General features: G+C 40.8%; 1 protein-coding gene across 1 annotated transcript in view; it reads right to left on the bottom strand.

Moving 5' to 3' along the window:
* Positions 1–12,507, bottom strand: part of CCDC170 (coiled-coil domain containing 170) — a 67,571-nt gene extending 55,064 nt beyond the window's left edge. The window contains exons 1-4 of the mRNA XM_054976315.1: positions 12,309–12,507; positions 8,814–8,878; positions 7,775–7,802; positions 2,560–2,691 (exon numbers count right to left, since the gene is read on the bottom strand). Coding sequence (XP_054832290.1) covers positions 2,560–2,691; positions 7,775–7,802; positions 8,814–8,878; positions 12,309–12,431 — 348 coding nt within the window. The 5' untranslated portion in view covers positions 12,432–12,507. The remainder of the gene's footprint in view (positions 1–2,559; positions 2,692–7,774; positions 7,803–8,813; positions 8,879–12,308) is intronic.
* Between the last annotated feature and the right edge of the window lie 1,990 nt (positions 12,508–14,497).

Below are 14,497 nucleotides of genomic sequence, written 5' to 3'. Positions count from 1 at the left end.
TTTAATAACATATTTTTGGGGTCTAGCACAAAGCAGAGCTTTAGTAGCTTTTGCATCTCTTCATGTATTTTTATCCAATATCTTCTCGCTTTCTTGCATGTCCACCACATGTGATAGAATGTTTCAACCATACATTGACATTTGCAGCACCTTCCACTATAGTGTTTATTGGTTGTTGCAATTTCCTTAGGAGTAATATACTATCTAAAAACATTTTATACCAATTCTCCCTTAACATTTGACAATCCGTAAATTTAATTTCTTTAGTCCATAAAGATTCCCATTGGCTCAAAGACATATTTTCTTCAAAGTTTTGCATCTATTTTATCATACAGTTTTTAACTTGCTCTGATTCTGTTTCATACTGCAACAAGATTTTATACACTTTTCCTAACAAGTGTTTTGGAGCTCCACTGATCAGTCGTTCAAACAACTGTATTTTCTTTTATTTGGCCACCTTCTTGGATAGTTGCTCTTTAAATTTGGACACCACTTGATGGTACATCAACCATGGAATCTTTTCCCCTTGAGCTTGAATTTCTTGCCATATTTTTATTTTTCCATGTTTGTCTATCATATATTCATAATTTACATGATCAGTTCTATTTCTTGTAGTCATATCATAGTAGGTGTCTATTGGTGATGTCATTGGTGAAATTGGCAGACTTGGTCCGTTTCTACATTGAAACCATATTCTTAATAGTCCCTCTCTCAAAACATGAGTGCTGTCTTGTCTTTGAATAGTTTTCAGTGATTTCTTAACCCATAAATAATTATGAATTCCTTTCTTGGTATCAATTGTCTCCAATATTATAAGTCTTCTGTTTGCATTTATAATCCAATCTGTAATCGAAACTAATACTGCTGCTTGGTGGTACAATTTGATATTTGGTACCGCTGATCCACCTCGTTTTTTTTCATATTGTAATATTTTGAATCTTATCCTTGGTTTCTGTTCATCCCATACAGTCATTTATCCTTTTTTTGCCACCTTAATTTTTTTTTTCATCTATATAAATTGGCAACATTTGAAACAAGAAATTCAATTTTGGTAATATATTCATTTTAACAGCAGAGATTCTCCCTAGCCATGAAATATTCAATTTTTCTCTGAAACAAATGTATTTAAAAGTAAGAGGCAGTCAACATATTATCATGCAAAATTCACCTGAAACAGCTACCACTGTCTTCATAGTCTTAAAGACTAGAAACTTTTAAAAAACCAGAAAGCTGGAAACTTCTGGTTGTCAAAATCTGCGCTAGTACCAATTTTAATGCTTACGGGTACAAATTGTTGAATATACATAACCATGAACACAGAAAACACTATTCACATGTTGTTTATCCATGCATCAATGTTCTCCAATTAAGCGCAAGTTACTAAAGCTTGCTTGCTTACTGCTTCTGTATATTTCGTTGCTAAACCAGTGATTCTCAACAAAGCTCCCATGGGCACCATGAAACCCACTAACGGGTTTCCTGGTGCCTGCCTATCTGCTTCTTCTCCAAGCAAATAGCTAGCCCTGGCTTTCCTCCACCTCATTAGAGCAGGAAATGCTTCAGAAGAACAGGAGTACCTTTTCGGAAACAGCTGTCTCCATTATAAGAGAAATACTATGTTGTTAACTGGTTCTTGTTGTTTTAAAAAAAAATTATTGAAAACGTTGAATAAAATACAATTAAAAAAAAATAAGAGAATGCCTGTCTTGAACCTTCCAAAATTTTGTGATTGGCCCCAATATCTCATGGCAGCCGGTTTGTGGTGATGTTTACACCCCATTCTCTAACTTCCAAAATTATCCACAGGCACAATAAAATTGGGGACCTCTGGGTTAGACAATACAAACATAGAAATCTCATTAACCAACAATGGTCATTCAGCTACGCAGGCAAAATATCCTCAAATTAAACATTCAGCCTAACAATGTGTTTACTTGGGCATCTATGTTATTTGCTCTCCTTCCAGTCTAAGCAGTGAATCCAAGTAAAGGCTTGATACACATTTACAGTGAAGAAAAAGGCCCATAGCAAAGCTACCACGGGGAAGTGGATGCTAGAAGCTGTTAGAAGGAAGAAGGAAACATAGGCTTCAGAAACTGTAGGAAGGGTCATGATAAAACAGAGGCTGAATGGATCAACTTTAATGGAAAATTTAAAAGCTAAACATGGGCAGGGACTACAGATGTCAAATATACAAAAGAAGGGGAAAGGCTACAGTTCCACATAGTTCTGCTGCTTACAGTTCATTTATTTCAATGGGATTTATGCACTGTTGCTTAACTGTGTTCAAAGGAACATGAATGGCTAAACAAAGGAAGAGGAGCAAGAATAATGAATGGACTGACACACATTTTGGAAGCTGTAGAGGAGGAATACAGTTTGCGATATAGGCAGGATACAGTAGCCAAAACCACAATGCATGTATCAGTAGAAGACAGGAGTTGTTACAGAAACACACAACAGCACGTGGCATTTGGTAAGTGCAACTTAAGAAGTGTTCTATACGGCGTGCAAAGAATATTTATGCCAAAAGGCACAGTCATCTGTTTCAAAACCTACTTCTGCCTGAGCACATTCATACTTCACCAGGAGAGCGGCAAGCTCACTACGGGCTGTTTCTGCTGCATTCCGATAGTGAAATAGTTGTTCTCGGGTGACAGGAATATCCAAGATAAAATAATTATAAGCTCCCTGGTTAAAAAAAAGAAAGAAAATAAAACATGATGGACAAAAATAATCAGAAGAACTCACCCAGCTTCACATTCATTGCTTCAGTTTTACAAAAGAACCATTTCCAAGAAGCTGCATGCCAACAAACAACACCCAGGAGATACAACCTTCCCCTTTATAGCTCTGGAAGAAAGCAACTGGCTGCCCAAACCTTTGCATGTTTATTCAAAACTGAGCCAGCAAATTCAGTAGTTTGTATTTCCAGTTAAGCGCATGTAGGATTACGTCCAGAGTTAGTTACATATGCAATTTATAAAACTGCTTTTAGGCAGAAACAGGATTCACTTCCATCATCCAAATCCTATGGAGCTGGGGCACAGGTATGTGTACAGGTTCAATTGCAAGCACATGCAAGTGAAGTTCTACAGTGTTGGGGGTCAAGCTGAAACCCCACCAGAGCCCATTACTACTGTGTTTCAGGCCTGCAACATGTCACCAAAAGCTGTAACCAAAAAGCAACTGGAACAATGTGTACGTAAGCCATGCCTAATCCTGCCCGGATGAGTGGCTGAAATGAGTATCAGGGCAGGTATTTTGTATTCATTTGCATCTTTCTCTTGCTCAGCTTTGGAGCATCAAAATATCAAGCACTGCTTCTGTGCCCTGAGAACAGCTGGTTGCAATTATCCCCCAAAGCCCGATTATCTTAAATAAAATGGGGGGGGGTATATAAGTAGGAAAGTGAGGTGAATCAAAGCAGTGTTTTCCAAATAACCTTCTAAACAGGATGTCTGAGCAACTGCTGCAGTGTCCATTTAAATAAGATTAAGCCTCATGCATTTTTGGAACATAAATGTATTTAACTCTAGTAAGGAGGCATAAACAGTGCAACTACAAATGAAAAACTAGGGAAGGCAAGAATTACTCTTCATGTGTTGTTCAAATCATTATACAAAAGCATCAGAACTAAGCTCTGGGACTGATCTTGAAGTGGATTATTGGCTCTTCACATTAAATAAGGAATTGGGGTCATGGTGTGTGTATTGGTCCTATTTTTATAACGTAGCATGGAGGCTACAATGACCAAGTTGATAATGATAAGTTGTTATATACAAATGACACAGTACCTATTGGGCTAGTATTTGCTTGCAAGATGCTTTGGGAAGTGGGGAAAGGATTTTGCGTTTCATAGTCTTATATCTTGTATATTTACAAAGTTGTAAAACCAACAAAATCATGTTTTTCAAAAACAGAGAACAAGATATTACTGTTGAAAAGTGCTGGAATTATACTTCATATTATGCTTATCACATGGAGAGCAGACTAGCTGTGCATAACTTGGAAGGAGCCTCCCTGCCAGACACACAGAGCTGCAGAGGCTTGAAGTCATAGTGACAGAGATGGAGTTTTAGCTAGCTTCCTCCTTGTATTCTTTATCTCCAGTTACCTTTCAATGAGTAGGATCCAGCAATCCACAGATGGAAGGATCACAGATCGTTTCCACATTGCTCTCCATCCACTAGTCCTTTCCAAACTTGGAAAGTGCATACCAATGGTAGCTGGACCTACATAGATTAATCACCAGGAAAGTTGGAAGGCTACAATGGGGAGTAAGAGGGGGATGAAACCACCTCCTCACCCCCACCGTCTGACAGCAGGTCTATGCTGACAGTAGAGGCAGAAAGGACAGTTTTTTTCCACCTTTGCCCTCCTCACTGCAGCCTCCCCACTCTTGCGGCCATTAGTCCACATGGGTTGTACAACTGTACGCGTAAACTTTTCCAGGGTCAGAAAGACTCCTGTGGGGAGGGGAATGCAGGAAAAACCTATAGCCACTACTGCCTTCCTCTGACCAATTGCTGGATTCAACCCACAAAGCTGCAACTAATTTCACAACTATTCAATGGCAGGTTTAGGTTGTTTTCACAAAATAAGCATAACATGAATCTTGGTTCTTAATGTTGAAGAGGGGTCCTGGGTGGAAAGCTGCATGTTGACTTCTCCCACATAATTTTGTGGTTCCAGCATCGCCTAAGAGGCCTAGCAAGGAACATGCTGCTACAGCACATACACTATTAAGGAAACATAGGAAAATGCCCTAAATTCATCCATAATTCCACCAGAAGAGATGCTGAAGAATGTTGTCATAAATGCATAATGTAATATATCATGCTGATAATAATACCACCATTTTGTGACCCACCTTAAACTGTAAGATCAGTATAAGGGACATCTTTTCAGATATAATGCTAAAAGAAAAACCCACAGCTGCTGAATGTCTAGCAATATTAAACTACATTGCTGACTTTTTAAATAAAAAGCCCCGACTACATATACACACATTTATGATGCCTTCTGGCAGAATTATATTTTAGATCTGCCTTCTTCAACAGCCAAGTATTCCTTAAGGAATATAACTCAATCAAGTTGTTTCGCCATGTTTTCCTCCCTCCCTCACTACTTGACACTTTCAGAAATAGAACACTACCAAAGTGCTGTTTATATGTTGCCTATTCATACAAATGGCCTAGTATGTGTGAAGCATATCTACTTGACTGAGGAACTATGGCATTTCCATCATTTTTTGGTTATCCAACTTCTTTTTGCTAATTAAACTGAGCTTAAAGCTAAATTTGCAGTTTATTTAAATGAGTGTTCCAAAATGTCTCTAGATTATAATTTTCATGTTACATCTTCCTTCCTCCACTTCGGTTATCTTTGGGCTATAGCTTTTAAAGTAACAAACAATTTATTAGAAATGTACTCTTGGAACCTCGTTCTGGTGCTTACTTGTGCTCAGGCACCAGATGCTGTTTGATAAATTCATCATTATGTCTTATGAGCAGAAGTCCATGTTCCTATCAAGTTCCTATCAAGTTCTTATCTCTGCCTCTACAGTGTGTAGTACTTTCTACACCATGATTTCATCATTTGTTTGTTTGTTTGTGGGTTTGTGTTTTGTGGGGTTTCCATGAACCATGAACCACGAACTGGCATGGAACTGGCCCAGTTATGAACCAGTTTGTGGTTTGTGGGGTTTAAATGCCCCTTTCTGGCAGGGAAAGGGGCATTTAATTGTTTAAAGGGCCCTTTCCTGCCATTTGCAAGGGGGAGGACCCTTTAACCTATCAGCTGGCAGGCAGGGGAATACCCCCCTGCTGCCTGCCAGCTGATAGTTTAAAGGGTCCTGCCCCTTGCAAGCAGCAGGGCCCTTTAAACTCCCCAAACTCCCCAGTTTTACTCTCTCTGTCCATCTCTTGGTACAGGGCATCCACCAGGGAGACAAAGGCTGTTTCAGTCCCATAACCAGACCTAAAAGCAGGTTGGAAAGGATCTAAATGGTTTGCCTCATTGAGGAAAGCCTGAAGTTTTCTAGGAACCACCCTTTCAATCACCTTGCTCAAGAATGAAGTCTGGAAGAGTAAAGAGAGGAGGATTGCTCAGTGATTTATTTTCTTTCACAGTCTGGTAGAGTGAGCAGCTGAAATGTGTGCAAAGGAGGAGACATGCTCAGATGCCCTTCATGCCTTTGTAACCTCAAAGCTCAGATTTAAGTAGAGAGTTAAATACATTTCAAAGAACCGCCATAACTCTAAAAAACCCTCTGACAGGAAAATTATCCTATCTTTTTTATTAAATTTAGTCACACATAACTAAAGGCAAAATTGCCTTTAGCGTACACAGGGTTAGTAAATGGCACTTGTGGCCACAAATCCCTCAATAACTTTATGGAGAGTTCCGGCACCTATTATATAGGATGGGTTATGAAAGAAAGTATAATCATCCTGATATACAATAAACTTCAAGCAGGAATAATTCTGTATTACAAAACCAATAAACATGAGACAATTAATGCCATCTATAGGTGATAAATGCATGAAAAGGGGAAAGCAGATTTTTGCATTTTTACCAGATTGGTTTTTATTTTATTTATTTAGTTTATAGTCTGCCTTTCTCACTGAGACTCAAGGCAGATTAGAAAGTATAAATCAATATGAACATTAGCTTGGACATTTAACAAACAATACAATAGGGTAGAATAGCAGAAACATGAAAACAGGCAGAAATTCAATACAGGGCAAGAGCAATAAAAAGAAAAATAATGCTGAAACAAAACATGAAACAGCATGGAACTATCCAGTAGGAGCATATTTACAGCAACAGACAGTACACAGTAGTATAATATATAGTCACCAACACATCTCTCTGAGCCATTTTCTTCTAGCACAGGCCTATCAACTCTTCATTTCTCTTACAAATAAAGAATGGTTATGAAATAGCAGTACAGAATCTCCTCTCATGCAGAGCTCCTATTAGCTCCAAGGGAATGCAGGGAAGTCTACATCATGTTGGAGCCAGATAGTAGTGGAATATGTAGGATGGGATGGCATTTCTCATCCCTTGCCGTCCTCACTGAACTTCAAGGAGGAAGGGCCTCAGCTCAATGCACCTCCTTTGTCCCAGATTCAATCTTTGGCATCTCCAGTAAAAAAAAGGACCAGGCAGCAGGTGATGCGAAAGCCCTCCACCAGAGACCCTGGAGAACCTGTGCCAGAGTAGACAATACTAACCCTGATAGACCTTGGGGAGCATATAGCTCAGTGACAGAGCATCTGCTTGGCATGAAGAAGGTCGCAGGTTCAATCCCTAGAATTGCCAGCTAAAACAATTTAGTGGTAATGTGAAAGACACATCTGCCCCTGCCTCAGGTTCTGGACAGCTGCTGCCAGTGTGAGTAGACAATACTGACCTTGAAAGACTAATGGCACGACTCAGTCTAAAGCAACTTCATGGGTTTAGGTACGTATTCATAGGGTTTCTGCAGCACTTTGGAGCTGAGTAGCAGTGGCATGTGGCGGGGGGAGAGCATGTATCCCCCCTTACGTTGCTCCAAAGCAAGATGCCCTGGACCAGTTTGGGAGGTACTGTTAAATATGAGCCACACCTATCACATCCTCCTAAGTGGCACCTCAAACAACTGCTTGGGTCACTTTGGTGGAGAACCAGCTGTACATGATACAGTAGTCTCAGATTGACAGCTACACCATTATTGGAAACAGTTTTTGCGGTAAGACAAAGAAACTTCTCAAATAACAATACTAACCTTTTGTGTCTCTGTTATTTCTTGGTTTCTGCAGAGCAAAAACAGAATAAACATTTGACATCTGACTATCTAGAATTTTCCAAATTCTGCCTTGAGAGCATGGACAGTTTTGTGCACTACAGTGCAATCCTAAGGAGCCTTGTAAGCCCCTTAATTGCAGTGGAGTTAGAAGGGTATAACTGCTTAGGATGGCACTGTGGATCAGCAAGCCTCACTCCTGCAAGCCAAATGAACACAGTACCAGTCTCTCTTTGTGCTGAACAAAGGTGGTGCAAATGGACTTAGCAGGATCAATTTCAACAGCATGGTTCAAATCTGCAGCCATGGTACTACTTTCCACAGACTGTACACTGCTCCAGTGACTTGCTTACCATCATATTAGACAGAATATTGGTCAGAACTGCATTGTCTTAACTTCTGCACATTATCTCAATTCCTGTCTTCCTTAAGCAGCCATACTTGCATTCACACTTCCTTGAAAAACCATGCTACAAACTGGTCATTGAAGCAACATCCAGACTTCCCCAGTGTCCACAGTACTAATTTCACTGGTTTGGATTCCATGGTAAATTTACATGAATGAATTAAAGGTGGTTGGTATTTGCCAATTCTCCCTCTCCTGGCTGTAGACCGCCAATTTGCCCCTCATGCTGTTCTTGAGGGTCCCCTGTCCCCCAGAAGCACCATTCGGTGGAGTACTTCAGGCAACAACAGGAGAGGGCAGGTGAGGAAGTCTCTTTCCATTCATGGAATGCCTTCCATTAGCAGGGATATACCATGGATCCAAGGCACTAAATTTTCACTGGCTCACTTGTAGCCTTGAGAACTTGCCCCCAAATTCTCCATGTGCCCAGAACCACCACCACCCACCCCAGCTAAGAGACAGCTATCTGAGGAACCTGCTTCTCCATTATAATTTCTTCTCTCAGGTCGAATATGGGATCACAATCTCCGGTGCCCCAGACTGATTTATTGAAAATCTTCCTCCTGCCATCTTCCACTAGGCCCTGCAAATTCTAAGCATCTCTCTGATTCTTACCTTTCTGCTGGCAATATATCTCTTCGTTCTACTTCATTTTTCAGCATGTTGTGCTGATCCAGGGCCTAATAAATGGTAAAAAAAAAAGTTTGCGAACTTAGCTGAAAGCCAATATTGCAAAGCAATTATTTATGTAATGGCTGGCCCAGCAGAATGTGTGGGCATTTATTTTCATCACTGTTTCTTATTGTTGCACTTTAAAATAAATAACTTAAGACATCTGCAACAAAATCCCTATGCTGCTTAGCTTTAGCATCAATACAAACTAGTATTGCACTTTCATTCTTTCAAAATTCACAATAACTATAATAAATTGAGGGAAAACACAAAACTATATTCAGGAAAAGGTTGTGAAATTTTTGTATTAGTTTGTACAAATGTGTTAATTGTACTACTCAAGTCAACTCCTCCAGTCTGCCCCTTGGACTCAGGGAACTAGGACTGGAACAATTCCTGTGTGTGAATCAGCATCCTAGATACTTCAAAGACGGAGAGGGCAGCATTCTAGTCTGCACAAAAATGATATTCTCTGTAACAAAATCTTCCTTTTCCATGCATTGTATAGGTGCTGAGCAAAGGCAGTACAAGTGGAATGCTACACACAGACTGTGTTCTCCCCCCACCCCTATCATCTGGGGGAGCCAGTTAAACAGCACTATTCCTGAGTTTCTCTGAACTTTAGATCAAAGCTATGAGCAGGATGAAAGATAAAGAACTGCAGAGAAGAAAACCTTGGATAAATCCTCCCTTCTACAACATTTAACAAGAAACAGTTTAGTCCTTGAATCTATAAAGATAAGCTTTAATAATCAAGCTGTACTTGAATATAACTGAAGCAGTAATCTTCAGGGTTTTGTAACATACAAGGCACTGCAGCTGCTGAAATTAAGTACTCTCCTGATAGGAAGTGGTCAACTAAGTAAGATTGATCTGAAATGAGACCTTGAAATCATTCCCTTTAACACCCTGCTCCAAAACTTTTTTTTTTAGTAGTGGCTACCTTTCCTTATCCAAGAGAAACGTAAGTACAGCAAGCTATGCTAAGCAGTAATTAAACAACTTCAGACATGTCCTTCTGCCCATCCCACCCACCCCTCACTTCCCACTCCTTCTCAGCAATGTATTAGGCAGAGCAGGTGCACTGCCCCGCATGATGCATTGCAGCTAGCCATGGTCATTGTGATTCAAAGTAGCAGTATCCTCTCAGCTCCCAATTACAGAATTATCACTGAGCTTATGGAGGAGGTTCCGCCTGCCTTCACCTGCGAATTTATCTCCTTGTAAGTTGCAGCACAGAAGCTGCAGAATCCTGACTGCATCATGGCTGGTATACTGATGCGGGCCCTTATGCCAAATAACAAGTGGCTGCACACCAGCAATGGACTCAATAACAGCAACTTTAGAAGTATTTTAGAATGTAGCTGAACCATAATCACCCTCCCACCCACTCCCCATTTGTTTTGGCTAATGTACCATGTTTTCATTAACCTACACCTTCCTAATTTATTTTACTAAACTCTTTGAAATCAGGGCCAGATTTACTACTGAGCAAACCAGTCTATAAAAGAAAAATCCTGCTTTACATTTCAAAGGAGGAAAAAAATGATTACATTTCAGATTACAGGATAAAAGTGGCAATGATTTCATATATAACATTTCTAAAGAACATAATTCTTCTGTTTCCCTTTGAAAGACCATCTCGGTCTGCAGATCAAAGAGAAAATTGCCAAAACTGAGAAGTTACTGGGCAATAAGAACATGAAGATAGATTAACAAGGGAGTATCAGAAAGTTCAATAAACCAAGTAAGACCTAGAAATAGATGAGATGAGAACATCTCTACCTCTTTATTCAGGTGCCTGCCATTCACATGGAAAACAGGAATAGCCTAAAGAAAATGGAACTCGCTGGTGGAGGGCTCTAAACCTTGCCCTTTCTTTATCTGGCTATGCTCCATTGCTCAAAGCATTTGTCTTCTGTGCACCTCCCTTCCAGTATTACACCTGGGTTCAAAGAAAAACACTTCAAACACCAGACAGCAGCAAAGTAGGGAGTGGAGGAGCAAGGTTCCACTCACTTACCTGCGCTCTCCCTTTTTTTTGATATAAACAAGCAGTTATCCAGATCAAAACACATTTTACTCCTAATTTTGGCCAGTCTTGAGAAATGGTATAGGATGAGACAAGGGGAGGATGATCCATTTTTTGTATAACGAGGTTTTTACTGTTGGTAGAGAACTTTTCCTATGTTGCCTTCCCCGCAGCAAGACACAATAAATGCTTGCACATGGGATTACAGGGAGTGATTGTCTCCCCTAGTATCAACTGAAATTAACAAAAAAATGAGAGCTCTGGCTTTTCCACTACCACAACCAAGCTTTGGTCATGTGACTTAAAAGCAAAGAGAGTGCCTTCTGGCTAACAATATAACAGAAACTGATCAACAAAAAGCACAAAAAACCCTGCATCCCAAACACTGTATGAAATGGTGGGCTCTGCACTCTGCAGTGTCTGATATCTGTTTGCACATAACGCATGTATGTGCACTGGTAACTGCAGCCCCCACTTATGTCCTTAACTTCTAAAAACCAGGGAAGGGGTCTGAAATGTGAAAAATGGAAACTCTAGTGCATAGTGCATATTAACATTTTTAAACCATCTCCAAAAGGGGGGAAATAGGTACACAGTATAAGCTGTGATTTACTAAGGTCAGGCATTAGAAATCTATAAAGAGGACAACTGGAGCTTCTGCAGTCACATGTGGTCACTCCAATTTCTTTTTCAGAACTCAAAAAGAGTCCAGTAGCACCTTTAAGACTAACCAACTTTATTGTAGCATAAGCTTTCGAGAATCACCGTTCTCTTCGTCAGATGCATGGAGGGCAAGAAGAAACTGGTCCGATATATAGGTGGAGCGGTTACTCAATATTGTTGCTAATCTACAACAGAGAAGAATGGTTCAGTCTGTATAACTGGACAACTGCAGCACTGACCGTGGGCCAGAGTTACACAGAACTTAAGTCAGTTGCATCAACGAAGTGTTGCAAACAGGAATTGGTAAGCGAAAGGAAAACTGGAGGGCACTTTTCAGCCACTACTGGTGCATTCCTTTTCCTAACTGTATGCTTTAATCACCCCTACACCATTTTTCTGGCAACATTTCCGTGCTCTTGGGAGAAGTGTATCCAGCAGAAATTCAAGGTGCAACTTTCCCCAACAACTATACCAGGGGTGTTGCAATAGTGTGTCTCACGCTTTGCCTATACTGGGGCTTTGTTAGAAGCACGGGGGCGGGGGGCGGGGGCGGGTCCTAATTACATATCATTACCTGAGGTGAACAGTCAACCCCTCCCCAGGGGAATTATTATTTAAAGTACAACTTATTTCTCAAGGTGGCAGCTGAAAATTCGTGGGTTGGGCGCTAACACCTAGAAACCACTGCCTGCCAACTCGACGGTCTCTTAGCCGCCCTCCAGCAACGCAGGTCTGCTCCGTACCTCTGGGACTAGCGACCCTGCCGCAGAGACAGGTGAGGGCAGCAACGATGTGTTGCTGTTCATGTCGATGAGTTTGGAGCCGGCAGAACCTGCGCGAGAGCCGCCGCCGCCACTGCTCCTCATGCTCCCCGTCGGCCCCCCACGCGCGAGCCCCTAGGCTGCTCCAGCATTCGCACAGAACTTTCCCCAGGAAATCGTCCGCGCGCGTCCCCAAGGAGAAATCCTGCTAAGCGACGCCCGTCACCATGGCAACAGATGCATGCCAAAGGGCGGCTGATTGGAGGAGGGACTGGCTTCGCCCTTCTCGCGAGGAGCATGGCAAATCGCGTGAGCGCCTTTGCCTCTTTCTCTCTTACTGCTCCATGCTTTCAGGTCGGCCTGAAGGTGTTAAAGCTGGCCAGCGAGCTTAGCTACTTTTAGAAAGACTGTAAGTACAGCAACAAGTGATAATCTTTTACGTCCTGGGCATTCGGCAAAAGATTTTTAAATCGCCTTTCTAGACTTAAAAATCACTATTAAAAGGCATTCGTGTGGTTTTAATTTGTGACATATTGTCTCTGTATTATCCCTCAAGGTGGCACTACCGATTTAGAGACTGTACATTTTTAAGTTGTCAAAGTACTAGATTCTCTGGGGCAACGTGCTACTTTCACCAGGTAAAAATTTTGGGGGCAAATATGACAAGTTGGCATCCATTTGATAAAGTTTTAAAATACTTAGGGAGCCGTGAACTAATTCGTCCTCGTGCCCATTTTATTATTTTTATGATACTGTCTCTTCATGTGAATTCAGGTAGTATTATTATGTTCTGTTTGCTTGATTTCTGCCCCACCTTTCTTTCAAGAAGGATCCCCAAGGTAACTTATTTAAAATAATAAAATGCAATTAAATGGGGGTAGCGGTGCTTCCATCTTCACCAATATACTGCTTAGTAGAGAGAGCCTCCTGCAGTCTCATGAGGTCAATGTAGTTTCTACCCCTTTTCATGCCATTTCACTCTCCCAAGTGCAGGCAGTTGGATGCTGAGTTGCCCAGTAAGTCTTCAGGAATGACAGAGTAGTTATTTGGTTCATCTTGAATGGATACAGGAACTTGCTGAAGCAAGGAGCCTTGGTTGCTTATGCAGTGAATTTTAGGGGCTGTCTCCAAATGGCAGCATATGGTGCCCTTTCCCCCAATGGTTAAGAAAAATTCCAGAGTGATTACACATACATACAACATTTAACACAACTACTGTTACAATATTTCAAAATTACAGTAAATAAAACCAGAGCTAAAATTATCATCCAATTAATATTCTCATATTTACTGAATTATTAGTCTCCAGACTTCCTGTGGAAATTGTTGTGCAATTTCCACAGAATTTTTGAAAGAAGTTATTTTCACGAATGTTGTTATCTCCCAGCCTCTTCCTTTTCAATGACTAGTGCAAATAGTTAGTGTCCAGTTCATATTCAAACAGGTCTCTGGAGATGTGGCCTATAAATTCCCATTTGTGTTTGATTCATTTAGTTCTTTTTTTTTTAGAAAATTGATTATTTAATGTAGTTATTATGTTCAGGTGATTTTTACATTGCTCCTAGTGGGAAACACAATTCCACCTAGAACTTTTTGTCTCCCATCCAAATAAGGTGAAATTCTGAAGAATTGTATCTGTAAACCAGGGGATTCTCCTTCCCAACTTTCAGACAGATAAGAACCTCTTCCTTGGAATTCTCAAACAATCAAACTGTCCAGTTGATAAGGCTCTGCAGTAGGGGCAGGCTTCCCCCCCCCCCCTCACGTCTATGACCTGCTTTTGTAACAAATCCCCCCATCTGCTTTACACATGAGAAAGCAGACTCATTCCTGCAACATACTTGCTGTCTCTTTTTCCCTCACTGTCCATCTCTTTCCTCTTGCCACACCCAGGAGATTAAATTTTAAAGATAGTTGGGGAAATGGAAGTTGAAAACAAAGTGCAGCAACAGACAACATGATGTTGCCACAAAAATAGCCACTTTTGGCCTGCGAATTTGGAGCCAAAGTCAAGGGAAGTTTTAGTCCTTTTAGTTATACTTCCGAAGTTGTTAAAAGGGGATGTGGTTGGATCAGATTTTGATTTGTTACATTCCAAATGTGCAGCATCCCTAAGAGTGTTCAGTTATATCTGACATGGTGTAGACCAGTGGAGGGGAATGATACCAAGC

Source organism: Eublepharis macularius, chromosome 1 (genome assembly GCF_028583425.1).
Source record: "Eublepharis macularius isolate TG4126 chromosome 1, MPM_Emac_v1.0, whole genome shotgun sequence".
In the NCBI taxonomy this organism is placed as follows: Eukaryota; Metazoa; Chordata; class Lepidosauria; order Squamata; family Eublepharidae; genus Eublepharis; species Eublepharis macularius.
Note: the sequence above shows the minus strand (reverse complement) of the source record. Positions and strands in the feature narration are given on the sequence as shown.